This window comes from Archocentrus centrarchus, chromosome 11 (assembly GCF_007364275.1).
Source record: "Archocentrus centrarchus isolate MPI-CPG fArcCen1 chromosome 11, fArcCen1, whole genome shotgun sequence".
Taxonomy (NCBI): Eukaryota; Metazoa; Chordata; class Actinopteri; order Cichliformes; family Cichlidae; genus Archocentrus; species Archocentrus centrarchus.
This window is the reverse complement of record NC_044356.1, coordinates 2,881,260-2,898,520: the sequence shown is the minus strand read 5'-3', so window position 1 is coordinate 2,898,520 and position 17,261 is coordinate 2,881,260. Positions and strand designations below refer to the sequence as shown.

Sequence of the window (17,261 nt, the reverse complement as noted above, 5' to 3'; positions counted from 1 at the left end):
AGTGAAATATTATCAGAGCGCTATCAGCTCTGCTACAACATTATCAGCAGCATAATTAACTGAGATCCTCTGCCGTGAATAAAACTGTCAGCACATTATGGAGGCAGGTTAGCGTGCTGTCACAGGCACCTTTTTAAGCTACCTGCTCCTCAGAGGATGGATGATGACACCAGCAGGTCAGAGGTGACGGTCTGTGCTGTCAGCATCACGTCATGGGGTGGGGGGGCTGTTATTGTGTCAGGTACATGAAGCAGGTGCCAGCTGCTCGCTCTCACTCCACGCCCGTGATCAAACTCGAGGTTGGCGAATGCTCGCTGACGTCTGCGGCTCATAAATCTCTCATTTGTGATTTGATCTGTGTTCTTGTTTCCTTTGTCCCCCTCCCTCAGATGACTTCCCTGGAGCAGGTCGGGGAGGAGGTGGTGGGTCAGGCTCGCTGCCCCTTCGAGTCCGGGCAGTCCAACGTTGGACTGTTTGCTGGTGAGTCGACTTTAACTCCACTCTCAGACTCAGCGTTTCTAATCAAAGGTAGAATCTAGTTTTTATTCATCTACAATGTACAGATGGGGCGTGGCTAAATGGGGGCAGCAACCCCTGAAAGTTGATTGTCTCACCCAGAATTAGTGTTGTCATATCAGCGCAGCCCCGAAGAACTGTAGGTGGACGGAGGGGGTCGAGGAAAAGTGTGGACCTGAGAGAGGCTGCACCTCTTTGTTTGAAGGTTTAGTTAGAAAGAAGTTCACATGTTCGAGTCCTGGGTGCTCATTCTCATGAACAGCAGTTTGCTGGTTGTTGTCTGCTCAGTCATATGATTGGAGAAGAGTTGTTTTGATGGATGGAATTCAGATATGGAAATTTCTTTCCAATTTATCCTTAAAATGTGAAGCATGCAAAAAAATTGCTTTTTTTTGTGCATTTAGGACTTTTTTTTTTACCCCCCACCCGCCCCCTTCAGTTGCCCGTCACTCTGTGCTGCCCTCAGGTGACTCACAGCTGCTCTGCGTCTTATTTTTAAGGCTTAAAAAGACTCAATGTGACCATCAAAAATGTCAGTTATTTGAAAAAGTCTCGAGTGTTGTTTAGTGGATGGAGTTCAGTTTCTCAGAGGCAAGTGTTGATTTTCTCAGGTGGAGACTTCTACTCGGCCACCATGACGGACTTCCTGGCCAGCGACGCCGTCATCTACAGAAGCCTGGGAGAAGGCCGACCCGTCCTCAGGACGGTCAAATACGACTCCAAGTGGCTCCGAGGTGGGTCGCAGCTCGATGATGGCGGCAGGATTATGTTTAACTTCAGTGACTTGAGTTATTTTTGATACTTTTAACGTTCCTGTTCGTTGAAGTGCCAGCTTTGATCCCAGTAAGCTCACATCGTGGGACATTTCACTCTATCAGCACACGATGGGTCACGTTTATATTTTTGTGATGACCTGATATCACAGCCGTCTTCCCCCACAGCAGACATCATGATGTAAACCTGCTGAAAAGCAAAGCTGAGGTTTTGCACCTTCGTGCTGTCCGTTATTTTATTTCACGATGAGTGTGCTGAAACACATGACGTGTTTGTGAGACTGAAATGAAGGAAAGGTTTAAGTTCATCAGGTTGAAGAAGGAGCCTTCGAGCACAGAGTTGAAGGCGACACTTTGAGTTAATTAAGCCAATGAGATTCATTCTGCTGATAACGTTCAAACATATCAGCACTGACTTGTTTTATATTCATGTTTATAACTTATTGTAGATTCCTCTCAGAAATCTCAGGAGTAGAATTTCCCTTCTGTGATACATGAAATGCAATATTTTATAAAACTCACTTTTACCCATAATCCTGAGGGTGAAAGCCTCCCAGGGGCATGTTCCCATAATCTGAGTAAACACGTAATTGTACCGCACATGTGAGCCAATGAGATCGCAGGACTCAGAACTGGATTTAGCCAGTTTGACTCGATCCTGTGAGACGTGGCACTCATATAAAACCTCAGCATCTTCATCCCTGGGGTTTGAAAGGCATTCTGGGAAGCAGCGATGAGCAGACCGGCTCAGAGTGAGGGTGAAAGTTTACTGATGAATCCAATCTCTCTGCAGAGCCGCACTTCCTGCACGCCATCGACTACGGGAACTATGTCTACTTCTTCTTGAGTGAGATCGCAGTGGAGTACACCACGCTGGGCAAGGTACCTGATTCTGTGTGTGTGTGTGTGTGTGTGTGTGTGCTACAAACAGTAGAGAAGAAAAACTGAACTTTAATCATCCGTCCTGTTTGCACCGACCGGCGAAGGATCGATGCGCTTTCAGTCAGAGTGATGGACGACTGAATCCACAGACCACGTGTGATTGGCTGAAAGTTTTACTTGGCCAGCAGCAGCAGCTTCTCCTGACTCCAGTAACCTCTTTAGTTAGTTTCTAATTACATTTTGGATTCTTTAATTTGAGCAAAAGAGCAGTGAAATGTCACGGTATTATTCCACTGAAAATTTAATGATAACATTCATCAGGATCCTCGCTGTTGGTGTTTGTTGGTACCCTCCTCACATGGATTCCATGTTAATAACACCGACTCTCTATGATGGAGTAAACTTGCTCTCTAACGTTCTTCTCACTCCATCTTCAGGTGGTTTTCTCTCGGGTCGCCCGGGTGTGCAAGAACGATAACGGAGGATCTCCCAGAGTTCTGGAGAGATACTGGACTTCCTTCCTGAAGGTAAAAGTGAAGAATAAAAGAGCTGAACTGGAGTCACGCAGGCGCTAAACTTTAACTCGTCTCAGTTTGTCGCTCATCAGTCGTCCCTCTGCTCGTATGTGTTCAGGCTCGGCTCAACTGTTCGGTTCCCGGAGACTCCTTCTTCTACTTCGACGTTCTTCAGTCTCTCACCAACGTGCTGCAGATCAACCAGCGACCCGCGGTGGTCGGAGTCTTCACCACTCAGGCCAACAGGTACTCATCTCTCAGGGGGTGACAGATGTCTGATTAGTGTTCAAAGATAAAGATATATTTTTGGACAATCACAGGACTTTCTTTAGAGATCTGGGGCATGTGCAGTGGAGAAATTTTGGAGTGATGGCATCTGTAGAAAGTGGGTACTTTTTGGACGATGAGGACCTTATTGGAAAGGGTGGTGATGGTACGGAAGTGTGATCGGAATGCTTCGGAACATGAGGGAGGTCAGTTTCACTGGAACATGCTTGGATTTCCGGTGGACAGTGGCAGGATATTCTGGAAAGAGGACATTTGTAACTCCTCCAAAAGACTGCTCAGATGTTAAAGTGGATTGTTTGTGCTTTTCCTCGTTTCCTGTCATAAATCTCCTGTTCCAATGGTTGATGATCAGATTAATCCACTATTATCCCTGCAGGCCCAAAGCTCAGGCTGCAAACTGCTCCAAACTGTTTGTTTTCCTACACTTGGCTCTGCATGATGTCATAGAGAAGTTGTGCCCTTAGTTGCCATAAAGGGGCGGAGCTTAAACGGCTGGTCTCAGACAGAGGCCTGGTATCAGATAAAGAAGGATTATTCTGAGCTGTGACTCATGCAGAGCTGCTGTAGTGAACAGCAAGGATAAGATACAAAGCTGGAAATGACAGCCCCTTTAAGATTTGACTTCTAGATGAGTGTTGTGGTGTTTGTATAGATTAACATAACTTTTCATACTGGATGGAGAGATGGAAAAACTTCTTTGTTCTGCCCGTCTGTGTTTTTGTCCCTCTTTGCCTCTTCCTCTTCTTCTCTCCACCCTCCTCACATTTCTTCAAAGAGCTCGTAATACTCACGGTGACTGACCTCATTAGCTGCTGCTCGGCGGGTTGAGTCTGTGTGCAGATGACAGTGCCGCAGCAGAGAGCTCTGTCCTCGCTCTGCATGTCTTCAACGAGCTGTCGGTATTTATTTGCAGTCAGTCTGGATTATATAAGGTTTGACTTTGCTGTGAGTCACAAACTCAGCAGCGTGCTCTGCAGCCTGTCTTTCACCGCATTTCAAGCTTCTTCATTTGAAAGTTGTCACATTTCTGGAGTTTTAGTTTCACTTTGGGTTTGCGAATTTAACTCGTGCTGTCTCTCTTCCACTTTCTGAACATCAGAATCATTCTCAGTGTGTGATGCTGGCTAAAAGGAGGTTTGCTGACTTGTGCTGTCCGTTCTTCTTCAGCATCCCCGGCTCAGCCGTTTGTGCCTTCTACATGGACGACATCGAGAAGGTGTTCAACGGGAAGTTCAAGGAGCAGAGAACCAGCGACTCATCGTGGACTCCAGTACCCGACGAACAAGTGCCGAGACCGAGGTGAGGACTGAATTCAGGTTTCATTTCAGCTGAGAGCTACTTAAACCCAGCTGTGTTTATATTTCTGACAGAAGAAGAGATCTGACATGTTCCTTTGCTTTATTTTGTAACCTAACCAGGCCCGGTACGTGTGCAGGTGACGGTTCAGCTTCAGACTACAAATCTTCGGTTCAGTTCCCAGATGAGACACTGACCTTTATCAAATCATATCCTCTGATGGATGAAGCTGTTCCCTCTGTCAATGACCGGCCCTGCTTCACCAGGACATCCAGCAGGTATTTTAGAGCCCCCACACACACTCACGGCAATGGTTCATATCCCAAAACTGAGTGAAGGGATGTTTCTGGGCAATATAACATATCATAGTGGGAAACAAGTGCTCTAACATATGGGAATCATATTTAACTTAATTTCATTCTGGAGAGTTATCACAAGTGAGGTGTGACGCCTACCTTCTGCTGCCTGTGAACATCAGTGTTTCTTCTAAAACACGGATCGCGCTCAGAAACATCTGTCGCAGCATACGGATCCCTGTTTACCCGAGTTCTGGTCTGGGTTTGAGATGGCAGAAGAAGCCAGGCTCTCGCTGCCTTCCCTTCCTCGACCGACTGCAGGACATCTGCATCCTGATCTTGCTGCTGTTCAGTGGAACCCAGTCCTCTCCCTGTCTCTGCTTCGTTTCCTGCCGACACAGGAGAATATTTCCACCCCTGTGCTCCACAGTCTCCGAGCTGCTCTTTGCTGATTGTAGCCACAGAGCTCAGTTTACAGGGTCGACTCTTTGGAATGCATCAGGACATTCTTTCCTCATGCCTCAAACAAACAATCCCAGTTTGGAGATCTGTTTAATTCTCATCTCTATCACTGCCTGCTGTTTGAACCCCTGCACCGCCCACGCGTGTTATCACATTGGTGGAGGGTGATGACTTTGTTGATGAAATTGTTCTGTCAACATAAATCATTTCAAACACGAGTCTGAGAGAATTTATCAGAAATCTCTCTCTCTCTGAGGCTGAACTTATTCAGTTTTGGGTCAAAGGTCACTGTGACCTCACAAAACATTTTTGGCCATAGTTCAAGAATTTAGCTAATTATGACAAAATGTCACACAAAGGTATAATTGGTTAAAATGAGGAAGTAATACACAGAGGTTGAGTAATTCAAGCTGTTCCTGAGTGGATATTATGTGTAGGATGGTAATGTTTACCTGCTGTAGAAGGTGACGGTGACATTTTCCTCCTTCCTGCTGTGCGTCTACATTTTGTGCCTGTAGATGTTTGTGCGTTTCTCTGGTACGCTGCAATTTACAAGAAGCAACAAATGATCTGCAGCTGCAGGACCAGCATCACACGTCAGAGCCACTGCACTGTGGAGTCGTCATCATGAACTCCCACACTGGAATCGGGATTGTTAACACTTTTTAACATCTAGGTTTGGAAATGTATCTTTTTATCACTTTAGTTTCAAGAGTAGCTTTGATTTTTCTCAGTGCAGTTCCTGCTTTAGTCCAACCAGAAGAACAAACCCCTCCGGGGAGCCTGTTGTAATATGTCCGGACTGTAACGTGTACCCATAAGAGACGAGTTCAGAATTTACAGCAGCTCTTAGAGGCGCCAACTCCACCATCCCGACCTGAAGCCTTGAGGATAATCATCAGTATCAGCTCTGATTAGTCGCCAGCTCACAGGAAGTTCTCGCTCTGTGGCAGCTCTGAAAATCTCTGACCTTTTTAATCTGCGTCTGCAGGTTTCAAATGAGTTTCTGATGGATTCTAATTACCACTCTGGAATAGGAATGAGGCTCTTAATTCTGCCTATGAATTAGCCTCCGCTCTGCAAAGGTCCGTGCTGACCCAGATAATGGTAATACGGGTGTCCAAAGGGCAGCGCAGACCTGCTCACTCTGTTATGTAACATCAGTCTGGTTCAGTCGAGCAATCAGAGGTACTCAGTCATGGAGAGCTGCACTTTACATATATCATATGCATCTGTGTCTGCTAATGTCCTGTTTTTATAAAGCAAAAAAGAGAGTTAGACTCTGTGATTGACCAACAGGGGAAGAACAGAGAAGAACCCTCTTTGCTGTTGTATGGATAAAATCAAGGTCCCCAGAGGATTTTTCAGATCTTTGTTCACTCCCACTATTTCTCCAATAACTTTCATTATGAAACTGAGGCAGGCTCAAGCTTTTTCCTGAGCCTCATGTTAACTTAACTTAAAAAGTTTCCCTTCCTCTGACCGAGAACAGTGGAAAGTACTGACAGCAGGAAGTGACACGTTTGTAGTCCCAACACCAAGAAAGAAACCCTTCTTTGATTTTTTTTGTTTTCACTCTAGTTAACCTGTTTTAACCTTTTCCAGGAACACCAAACACACACATAACACAACAAATAGAAACTCCAATTCAATTTGAGGACAGGATCCTGGATGAGCCCCCATTTTGTGTCAGATCTGCAGGCTCCTGTAGGACTGGCATCATACTAAAACATCTAGTATGATGCTATGTACAGTTTGTTTAGTAGGTGTGACCACTTGGCCAGTTTGACATCTTTTGATCGGCCTTGCTCAACAGCAAGGTGAAAAGTGTTCACTCATGGGAATATGAAAAGAGAAAAAAAATCACTCTTGTTTTGAGAAGATTTTTTGTGTGATTCCTGCATGTTTTGCTACTTTTGTGCACTGCCTTTTTGAGAATTCAGTGCTGTCATTAATTAGCTTGTAAGGTGTAATTGCTGAATAGCACCACATGGTTGAGACTTTCCTTTCTGCTGTGTTGAGCTGAGTGGAGCGTACACAGTGACTGATTCTCATCAGGAATGCATGCACACCTTCACTCTGAATATATCAGCAATCAGCGCCTGTTGGACGGATGACAGCCTGTTGGAAATATCATCCAGCGATGCCAGCGATTCTAGTTCCCGCATGATCAGAGAACTTTGACGATCTTTCTTAGATCCTCACAGAACAGACTAATTCATACATTGTGACATCAAACCACACGTGAAGGCACTATTAAAATGTCACATGTTACATTTTTCTGGATACAGTTTGTCCAACATTGTAAAGTTGGTCTTAGAAGAATTTCCAGGCATTTAAATAATGAGAAGTAAAACAAAGTGAAACAAAGTGAAACATCATACTAGGAAAAAGGAACTCCTTCTACTCACACTTTCCCTTAGAGCGTTGGGAATAACTGGAGCCATTAGCTCATCAAAGTAAAGAAATACTTACACGTGCATCTGACATCCCTCTGCAAAGAAAAGCTTTTCATCTTCTCTTTCTTCCTTGTAGGTCCAAGCTGACCCAGATTGTGGTGGATGTTTCTGCCGGGCCTTATAAGGACCGAACGGTGATGTTCCTGGGCTCAGACGACGGACGAGTCCTGAAGGTTTTGGCCAGCACGCATCCAAATGACAGCTTTGGATCCAAACTGCTGGAGGACATCGATGTTTACAACCCATCCAAGTAATAGCAGTGTCTAATAATTGATTAGCTACTGAAACATTTGTGCTCCTAGTTATTTTAACTGACTGTGTTTGTGTGTCCAGGTGTAACGTTCAGGGTCAGGAGGACCGGAGGGTTCTGGGCCTGGAGCTGGATAAAGACCATCATGCCCTGTTTGTGGCCTTCAGCAGCTGTGTCATCAGAGTGCCGCTCAGCCGCTGCACCCAACACGGAGCCTGTAAAAAGTAAGAAACCAGTGATGGAAAAAAACCTTAAACCTTTCCAGTGTATCAGAAGGTTCCAGAGGGAAGGGCAAATCTGATAAACACCCTAAACACCTGAACACAGCTAAAAAACTGCTCTAATGTGTCAGGTATAAGTTTAGTTTTCATTTAAAGATCACAAGTAATTCTTTTAAACTATGTACGACCAGTTAAGATTTGTACGTTTCTTCATCTCTTTCTCCTCCTCGACCACCACTGCTTTCTCTCCTCCCTCATCTCCTCCCTCATCTCCTCCTCCTCCTCCTCCTCCTCATCTCAAGCATCATCTCCTGAACTGAAGAATTCTAACACATGGAAACGTGCATAAAGATGCTTGTTTATTCCCCATATTGTCACAATTACTGATTTTCAGCAAATCAGACCTGCAACCTTCTGGTCTCTGGACAGCTGAGAGGAGCCGGCTCATCAACAGCAGCTGGTTATGAGCTAACATTACAGCAGCTATTGTTAGGCTGGATGTCCTAAAAATCACACTTTCCCCTGATAAACAGTTTGATTACATTCTCACATCGTATGAGTGTGCGAGTCATTGACAATGTTAGTCAGAAAGTCTGAGTAATGCTAGCTAACAGTAGCTAACAGCGGCAGAAACAGCAGCGGTTACCGACGGAGAAGTCCTGGAAATTTTCAACAAGTCACTTCAGTATCTCTGTCATCGGACAGAAGGGAGCTTCACTCGCTCATCGACTCAAATCGGCTCCTTTCACAAAGTTTTACAGCCTCCTCCAGAGTCCGTAGTTGTGGACGCTCCACGGCCGCCTCATGAGGTAAACAGTGATCACAGCTGCACTCACTGGATAAACGCCGGCCAGAGTGTTTGAGGAGACTCCAGAGTAATCAACACATATCTGTTTTTATTGATTGTTGATATTATTAAAATATGTAAAAAATATTGTGTGTACAAAAATGTTTTTGTACACAAACCGTAGTTAAAAACACGGCTGCACAAGGTTTAAACTGCACCTTTTTATGTCTTCCCTCAGCTCTCCTTTGGCAGCCGTTTTCAGCAGGATTACAGCTGACTTCTCTGAATTTGACTCATTCTGTTAACTCTGGAAAACATCCAGAAATTAGAATTGGGAGATATGAGGCTTAATTTGGCAACATGATTAATATTGTAGTGTGTACACAGGAAAACGGGGGGTGCCTAGTCTAAATAGTTAAATATGAACAAAAAGTAGCTTATTTATAGACGACATTAGGCTGAAGAGAATGGAGCTCGCTGCCTAAATTAGAGCACATTCATCACTGTGTATGTGTTCGCACACACACACACACACGCAGGCTCATTTTAATTACTGAGTAGGATGAATGAATGCCAACCCATGTGATGTGTTAACACAGCTGCAGCGTACAGAGGCTTCCACCAGCTGTCTCCATCATGCAAAGACACTAACAAAGATGTTCGACTGTCCTCCTCCTTCCACTGTTCTTCCACCTGACCTTGATGTAAACCTGGTTTAGAGCCTGAAGAATTGACTTGTACTTTATTCAGAAAAACCTTTCTCTGAAACATGTGAGGCCTGACTTAGTGGTGACTTTGACTCGAGGATCAAGGACTTGAATTTAGTGGCTTAAAATCCAAACTGGAAAAAGACTCGACCAGATTTTGAGAAGGAGCCCTTCTGGGATTCAGGCATTCATTGGAAAGGATTCATACAGGAAAAAACATCACAGAAATCCAAGGTTCCCTCTTTTTAAATAGCATTTTAGTCTCACCTAAAGAACTCCAACACATTTCTCCACACAAGCCTTCGTCATGTAGTTAAACAGATTTCATGAAGACACCAGATCTGTTCTATCTGTGTTCCACCAACAGGAAGCTCCCACTCATGGGAGAGTAGAATATCCCAGCAGCGATGCTCTACCAATAGGAAACGTACGCGTCCAAAACGATGTGAACATGAAGCCCACCGCGTTCTAACGGGACAGACTTCAGAGTCGACTTGTGTCCGCTGATTGGTGAAGAAGAAGTCAGTTCTTCCCTCAGTGCTGTCTTCCTCCCTTTCCCCACTTTCTAGCCTTCCTTCCACTCTTCTTCTTCCTTTGTCCTGGTTGATGCAGTCCAAGCCTGCTTAGCCTCAGCATCACAGTGAAATGCCTAAGCCTGACCTAGACCTGATTCTTGAAGGACAGTTCCACAGTTAGAACCAGAGTGGTCCTCACAGAAATAGATATGCAAGCACACACTTGGATTACACCGAACACTGATTACCTTAACCACACACACACACACACACACACACACACACATGTACACACACGCAGCTGTTTTGGCTGGCTGGAGTGTGAACTGTGTGTGAGGGCATGGCTGGCAGCATGAATAAAACTGAACTGGTAATGATGGTGAAGGCTTTATTCCACCTGCAGACGCTACCTGAGCTCATGCAACAGGTGTGTGTGTGTGTGTGTGTTTAAACAGAGAGATGTCAGTCGTGTATGTGTGAGTCATCATGTGTTTCATTGTGTGTTCTAAGGACATTTTGGCCGACATGTTCTTGGTATTCAAGTTTTCTTGGAAGTGCTTAATGTCACTGAGTCCTCACATCCCTGCTTTCTTTCTTTCTTTCTTTCTTTCTTTCTTTCTTTTGAAACTTTATTAGATTTGTTCATATCACCTGTTTCCATCCGTACTGATGACGGTGCAGGACAATCTCTTATTTATCTAAAAGAAATGGAGACATTAAATGAGACTAAATATTTTCCATTTAATTCTCTGTGAATGCGCGTCTGAAGCAGTCTGTGTGTGAGCATACCTTCTGCTTACAGAGGGTTTGTTTAAAGGATAATTAATCAGAGATGTTTGAAATACCCTGGAGGACATTTAAAAGTTGCTTCTGCTTCTCTGAAGGTATTTTCAGAATCCTTAAAAACTCATTTAACCGGTGTGCATGAAAGTTTATTCAGTCTGCTGAATAATAAAAAAAGGTTTTTGAATAATCTCTTAAGCTGCAGCTCTCTTTCCAAATCAAGCCTGCTGGCTACCTGGACAGGAAATAAGGCAGAATTAAGAGTTGGATTAAGATGTGTACCAGCTTCAGGCTCACATCCTCCGAGTTCATTAGATGCATGTCTCAATGTAAATGCTGTGATGTCCAGATTAGACGCGCTCAAATCCATATTTCTTATCAGGAGCAACATTTAGGCCCAAAGTCCAGAGGCGTCCAGCTCTCAGTGAGTAGATGGTTGAGGGCTGGACGAGCCTTTGATTATTCTGGAAACAACGACAGCAGAAAGTCTCTTCATTCCACTTTTCACTTTGGTCATCACGCTGCATCACAGTTTCTCATTTCTAACATCTACAGGGCGATCGACGTCAGTGTGGGGACGATGAGTGAGTTACTTGAACAGCTGATTGTGAGGAAGAGTACTTCACACCAAACATTAAATGCCCCTCTTCCTTTGCCCCTCTCTCTGCAGAGCCTGCCTGGCCTCTCGTGACCCATACTGCATCTGGCTTCGGACCGGGAGCTGCGCCAACGTGGCGCCGGGTTTCAAGTACGTGTCATTTCCTCTTTCTGTTTCTCTGCGCCACTCCCCCTTTTCCTTTTCTTTCCTCCATCTCCTTCTTCTCAGCCGCCATCAATCCGACAGCTAATAAAGCTCTGACGGCTCGGCCCGTATATCCACCGTGCTCGCTGACGGCTCGTACATCACGGATGTAAATCCACGGAGCCTTTCGCACTCAGCCAAAGAAAAGGATGGGTGGGGAAACATAATGGGAACAAATGTTAAAATGGATGTCAGCAGGAATGTGCCGCATGCACTTTGTTCATATAAATCTCTCCTCGTAAGAGTTTGTGGAAGCGGACACAGAGTCGAGCCGTTTGTTCTCTGAGGGCCATAAACGTCCGGTGCCTTCAGGCAGCCGGCTCTCATTTGAGCTTTCAGCTGTTTTCCCACAATATCTGCTTCCTGTGCCCTCAGCAGCTGCTTGTTAGGTACACTTTTCTGAAACTCCTTCTCCAAAGATGCCTTCACATTCTTACTTGTGTGGTTTCAGCAGAGCTTCTGGTTTCTGGCATCAAGGAGATGCTCCTGCTGCAGACTTCCTGTTTCACCTCCTTCCAAAGGTGAAACAGGAAATCAGTTCATCTTTGGACAAGTGACACTTAAAAAAGTCAAGCCAGCGTTGAAGTGCAGTTCCTAATGTCCAGCAGGGGTGCCAGCAGTGAGTCAGTCCCCATAGACTCCCATCTTAAAACTTTCCAGCAGAAATTAACATGTTTACAGCCTGATACACAAACTGTTTTGGTCTCTGTGGATAATTTGCCCCTTCATTACAGCTGTAGGGGGGCAGATGTTGTTTAAATAAAGTTTACATTATTAGAGGTGTGGCTTTTTTAACTGACAGGTGGATGGCGACACAGGCGGCTGTAGCTGCTAGCTGTCTGCTAGGCTTCCCCTCAGCTAACTGGAGTCCCTGAACTGGACCTCTGGACCGTGTTTGCGCTGTTGGAGCCTTTTTAATGCAATTATCTGACCAATAATATGGCTGCTGTGGCTTCATTGGACTAAAAGGCCGTCCAAGAAGGCGGAGCTCCAGTTTGTTGAGTGAGATCCTGGGAGTTTGATGGCTGGTCCTGATTAGCAGGTATCTGTGTGAGTGATGCTCCCATATGGCCTGTGGATGAGAGTTAGCTGATAACTCCAGCCTCCTGTTGGAAAATGGTTGCTTCTGGCTCCTAAACACCAAAATACCAGCAGCAGAATATGATACAGTGTTTTTGTCCATCTTGTATACAATTTATGGCCATTTTATTCACTTTTGGGTTTTACTTTTAAAGAGTTTGAACAGTGACAAAGACTTCAAACAGGGGTGATATGATTCATCTGAGGATTATTATCAGAATCATTAGAAAATGAGAAAAAAGTGTGTTGGACGATGAAACATTTGAATAAAAAGTGAGTGAGATCCTCCTGCCCACCACAGACAGTCTAAGTGGGCTCTGGTCTGCAGAAGGATGATTTTTGGGCTGCTCTCTCTGTGACTGTGGCTTCTGTGTGCACTCAGCTTCATGCTTCGTGATTGGCTGAATGTCTTCTGTGTGTTTTCATTAATTGGTTATTTTTTGGATTAATAGTTTAGTCTATAAATCAATTTGTTTGTTTCTGGGCTTTTTTCACTATTTGGGGGATGGTTTGACTGAGAGGTGTTATTAAATCTACAGAGTGCAATCTTCAGTAAAATGAAAAACAACATTTGGTGAGTTTGAACAACATTTTGACCAAAGACTTTAAATCTGCCTCTTAAACTGGAGCGTGGCAGACACAGGAGCTGTGCAGCAGAAGGACGACTGCTGAGCCGTAACCACGCTGATGATCGTCTGGGGACGGGGCGCTCTCAGGAGACGCTGAAGCACAGACGGGTGTTTGAGACTGCAGCAGGCGGTGCCGAGCGTTGGCCGACGTCCCCGCGCCAAGACTCGGGACAGAATAACAGCAGCTCAAGGACAAGAGTCAGCTTTACCGACAGCTTCAGGGTCATCTTCAGCTCTGTGTTTTATTCATTGAGTTTCAGCTTCACTCTTATCATCTGCCAGCCCACCAGCAACCCCACCTCGGGTCAGAGGTGTGGTTATGTTAGCTACCCCTTTTCTTATTATTGCCTGTTTGACGTACCTCAATGGAAACTCTTATGAAAGAAGAACTGTGCATGTTTAGCCCACAAACAAACCCTGTTTAGCCCTGAATGTTTATCTGGTGAAGGGTGAGAGGTGAACCTTTCAGGCTGTGGGCTGTTTCTTGACATTTATACCTGCCCAAAGAGAGACCTGAAAAGCATTTTACTGTAAATCACAGAGTGAATCACAGAGCCATAAAACACACACTTCTTTTTTTAGGTCTGTGAAGATGTTTCACCTCTTATCTGAGAGCCTTAGCCTGATGTTATTGCACCCTTTCTAAAAACTCTCAGCTGTATCTACCAAATCTGATGCATCGGAAATGGAGCACCAACAGTGCTGCACCCATTTTAGTCACCGTGGCACCGCGTGACCTCGGCAACCTTCTAAAAATGGCGGTTTGAATCATTTGTGGAAAATGTTGAGGGAGAAGCAGAAGAAATCGATGATGTGAAGCTGAAGGCGAGAGCGGCTTCTGTTTCTGCAACAGCATAAATAAAATGCAGTCTCCCCGTTAACCAGCTTTGACTTCAACCGACCACACGACTCGTCCAAAAAACAAAGCTCTCGGAAAAGACACACGACCCCCCCGCCCCCCCGCCAGGCTTCCCATCGATCGATACGAATAGAGCCATCAGGAGGAGACGGGCGAATACAAAGAGCTGCCAGCTGAGGAGGAGAGCACATTTGGTGAGAGTGCAGATCAATAGAGGGATTATGTATGCCTGCTGGAATATTTGTGTTTGACATTGATTGGTTCACGTTTGATGGAAGTCTTGGAGCGCAGAGACACACTCGAGTTAGGAAAGAGGAGCTGAAAGAGCTGCTGCTGTGGACTGAAAGCCGCTCGCTCTCTGAATTTCCAGGCTTTGTTCTTGAAGAGAAGTGATGAGGCTGCTGTTTCCTTTGTTTCAACAGCATCAGATAAAAGATGCAAATAAAGCTCCACGGCTGACTGAAGTGCTGAACAGCCCACAGGCTCATCACGCAACCATCAGAGGACCAACACGTGAGGCCCTCTCTGAGCCACACCTTTCACCTTTAGAAAAACTTCTGGACCCGAAGTTGTTTGTTTGATGTGACACAGTACTGTGCAAAAGTCCTGAGCCACCCCTCATTTCTTTACGTTTTGCTTCCAAGCAGCCAGACGTTCTCATTCTTGTCATTTTTAAAGTGCTCCTGAGTTCTCCAGCTTCTTGAAGGTCTTTCAAAGTTCTTCTTTGGACATTGGCTGCTTTTTCTCTCACTCTGTCCAGTCCTTGTACCTGACATTTTCACAGAAGTCTTTTTGTTTGTTAAGCCTCTGAACTCCAGCATAAAAAGACTCCAAACCCGGGGGATGAACCAGTGTCGTGTCTGCACATAACAGACAACTGAGCAAAGAACCAGCTTTAAACTATCTTTAGGCTCTTTGTTACCAGCAGCCTGCCACAAAAACACATCATCTGTTCCAATGTAAAAAATGCCAATGATAACAGTCTGACAGCATAAAATAAAATTTTTGCACCAGCGAGGTGATTCCCAAAGAGCTATTAACTTGGCCTATCTCAGCATGGTGTGCAGTGTCCCTAAAAAGTGTGAGGAAACTGGAGACGTGGAGGACAGAAGGAGAAGTGTGAGACTTTAAAAAACTACAGCAGCTGAACAAGATCTGAAAGTCACGTTCTTAAGAGGACCTGAGAGATGCATCTGGAGCTTCAGCTGATCCATCTACTGTTCACTGAAGCCTCATCAGAAGGGCGGCTGTCAGGAAGCCGTTCTCAAGGAAGGGAAACAGAGAGGACAGGCTGAGGTCTGCCACATCACACAAGAACTAGGCTGTAAATCAGTAGCAGCAGGTCTGATGGAGCGATGGATCCATATTTGAAGGTTTTGGTTCAAATCATCGTCAGTATGTAGGGAGGAGGTCAGGAGAGGTCCTACAGTGAGTGTCTGCAGCCATCTGTGAAAAAGGGTGGAGGCTCTGTCATGGTTTGGGCTGCACTGCAGCCAGCAGTGTTGGAGATCCTATAAGAGTGTACGTCCCATCATACTGAAGTCAGTTACAGAAAACACTGTGTGTGCCTTTAGGGACACTTGGAGTGGGTGTACAGTGGACATCTCCCCACCTTATGAGGTTATGAGGACACAAAAATGCTGATGAAAGGCAAATTAAAAAGTGTCAAAGTTCAACCCAGCCTGCTGTAACTGAGTATGAAGGTAAACCTTTGGATGGCTTCATTAATACTCTAAAGTTATGATACAAGAAACATCATCTGATTCTGAGGGAGGCAGGTGGGAATATGTACACGTTGGATTGATTTTATGTGAAGTGCCGTTATTTTTATAGGTATATATAGGTTTTTTGTGTATATATATATATATATATATATATATATATATATATATATATATATATATATCTGCAGAGTTCTAAGCTAAGGGGTCAGCATGTTACAGGATGGAGGTCAGTGCCCTCTGTCAACATTTTTGTGCTGTTGTCCATCACTGATGTGTTTCCAATTTGCAGAAAAGCTGCATTTTTTGTCACATTTGTGTTGACATGATCTGCGCTGCACTTTCTGTTCCTCCATGTGTGCGTTTCAGGCCCAGAGTGAATAATTCCCAGAGTACCACCAGCATTGTTACTTCCCTAATTTAGTATGTAAGTGTAGGTGTTTATGGCTAAAGTAAACAGAATGAAGCCTGCAGAGACCTCCTTTAAGTGCTTCTTTAAACTCCTGACAGCTTTTAGTTTGAAATTCAGGACACGAGAGCAGAGCCTGAAGATGAAGTCCCGTGTTTCTGTGCTCGGATCCATCAATACGCCGAGGCGTGCAAGCACACATACCAACACACAAACGCAGCAGTCCGTGACTCGTGAAATCAAATGTGTTCCCTGCGCCATCTCCCAATCAATAACCCCAAAGCGTCAGGTAACTCGCGCCCACTCCACACCACTTCATGACAATCGATCTGCGGACAAAGCGTCGGTTCGTCCGCCCGTCCTGCAAATCGAAGCGATATTATTTTCATACGCACCTCTCAGGGGAGGGTTGTTTCAGTCCTCGGAGGGCCAACGAGCGTCTGCAGCCTCCTCGTCTGTAAATACCATCAGCTGTGAGCTCAGGCGGGTGAGCAGCCACATCAGGGAGTCCTGCTAATGGCTGTTTCTCTGCGCAGGAAATAGCATCGGGCCTCAGAGTGAGAGGGCCAGGCTGCTGTGAGGTGAAACTGTACGAGGGCTGCTCAGATGTTAGTGACGTCCTCCGCGTGTTCTGGCTTATCGTTTTTAAAGTTTCTTTTATGTAAACATCCTCGTCTGTTACTGCGGAAACAAGCAGCGATCTTTGATTCAATAAAAGCAAACAAAGCTTCTGGAGCTAAACGCACGTTTAGTGAATGGTGTATCATTTTACCCCCAAAGTAAAGATGAATGCTGTTCAATAACAGATTACAGTGAAGCAGTTGTAGTCGGGCTGTTTTTCAGCCTAAATCTGAACAGCCATCAGATTTGCAGATGTGGATTATTTCAAATATTTCCTGCAGAAACACTGAAAATATCTGCAAACTGTGTGAATGAGAGGCCTCATAGGGGAAGATTTACCGTAATTAATGATGCCAGTCCATGATGATCTCACATCACCTTTATGACCCT

The 17,261-nt window shown here is 45.0% G+C and overlaps 1 protein-coding gene across 1 annotated transcript in view; it reads left to right on the top strand.

Moving 5' to 3' along the window:
* Positions 1–17,261, top strand: part of LOC115787954 (semaphorin-6D-like) — a 70,037-nt gene that overhangs the window by 9,785 nt on the left and 42,991 nt on the right. The window contains exons 6-15 of the mRNA XM_030740760.1: positions 390–480; positions 1,128–1,250; positions 2,083–2,171; positions 2,609–2,698; positions 2,805–2,932; positions 4,142–4,273; positions 4,393–4,548; positions 7,564–7,737; positions 7,821–7,961; positions 11,421–11,498. Coding sequence (XP_030596620.1) covers positions 390–480; positions 1,128–1,250; positions 2,083–2,171; positions 2,609–2,698; positions 2,805–2,932; positions 4,142–4,273; positions 4,393–4,548; positions 7,564–7,737; positions 7,821–7,961; positions 11,421–11,498 — 1,202 coding nt within the window. The remainder of the gene's footprint in view (positions 1–389; positions 481–1,127; positions 1,251–2,082; positions 2,172–2,608; positions 2,699–2,804; positions 2,933–4,141; positions 4,274–4,392; positions 4,549–7,563; positions 7,738–7,820; positions 7,962–11,420; positions 11,499–17,261) is intronic.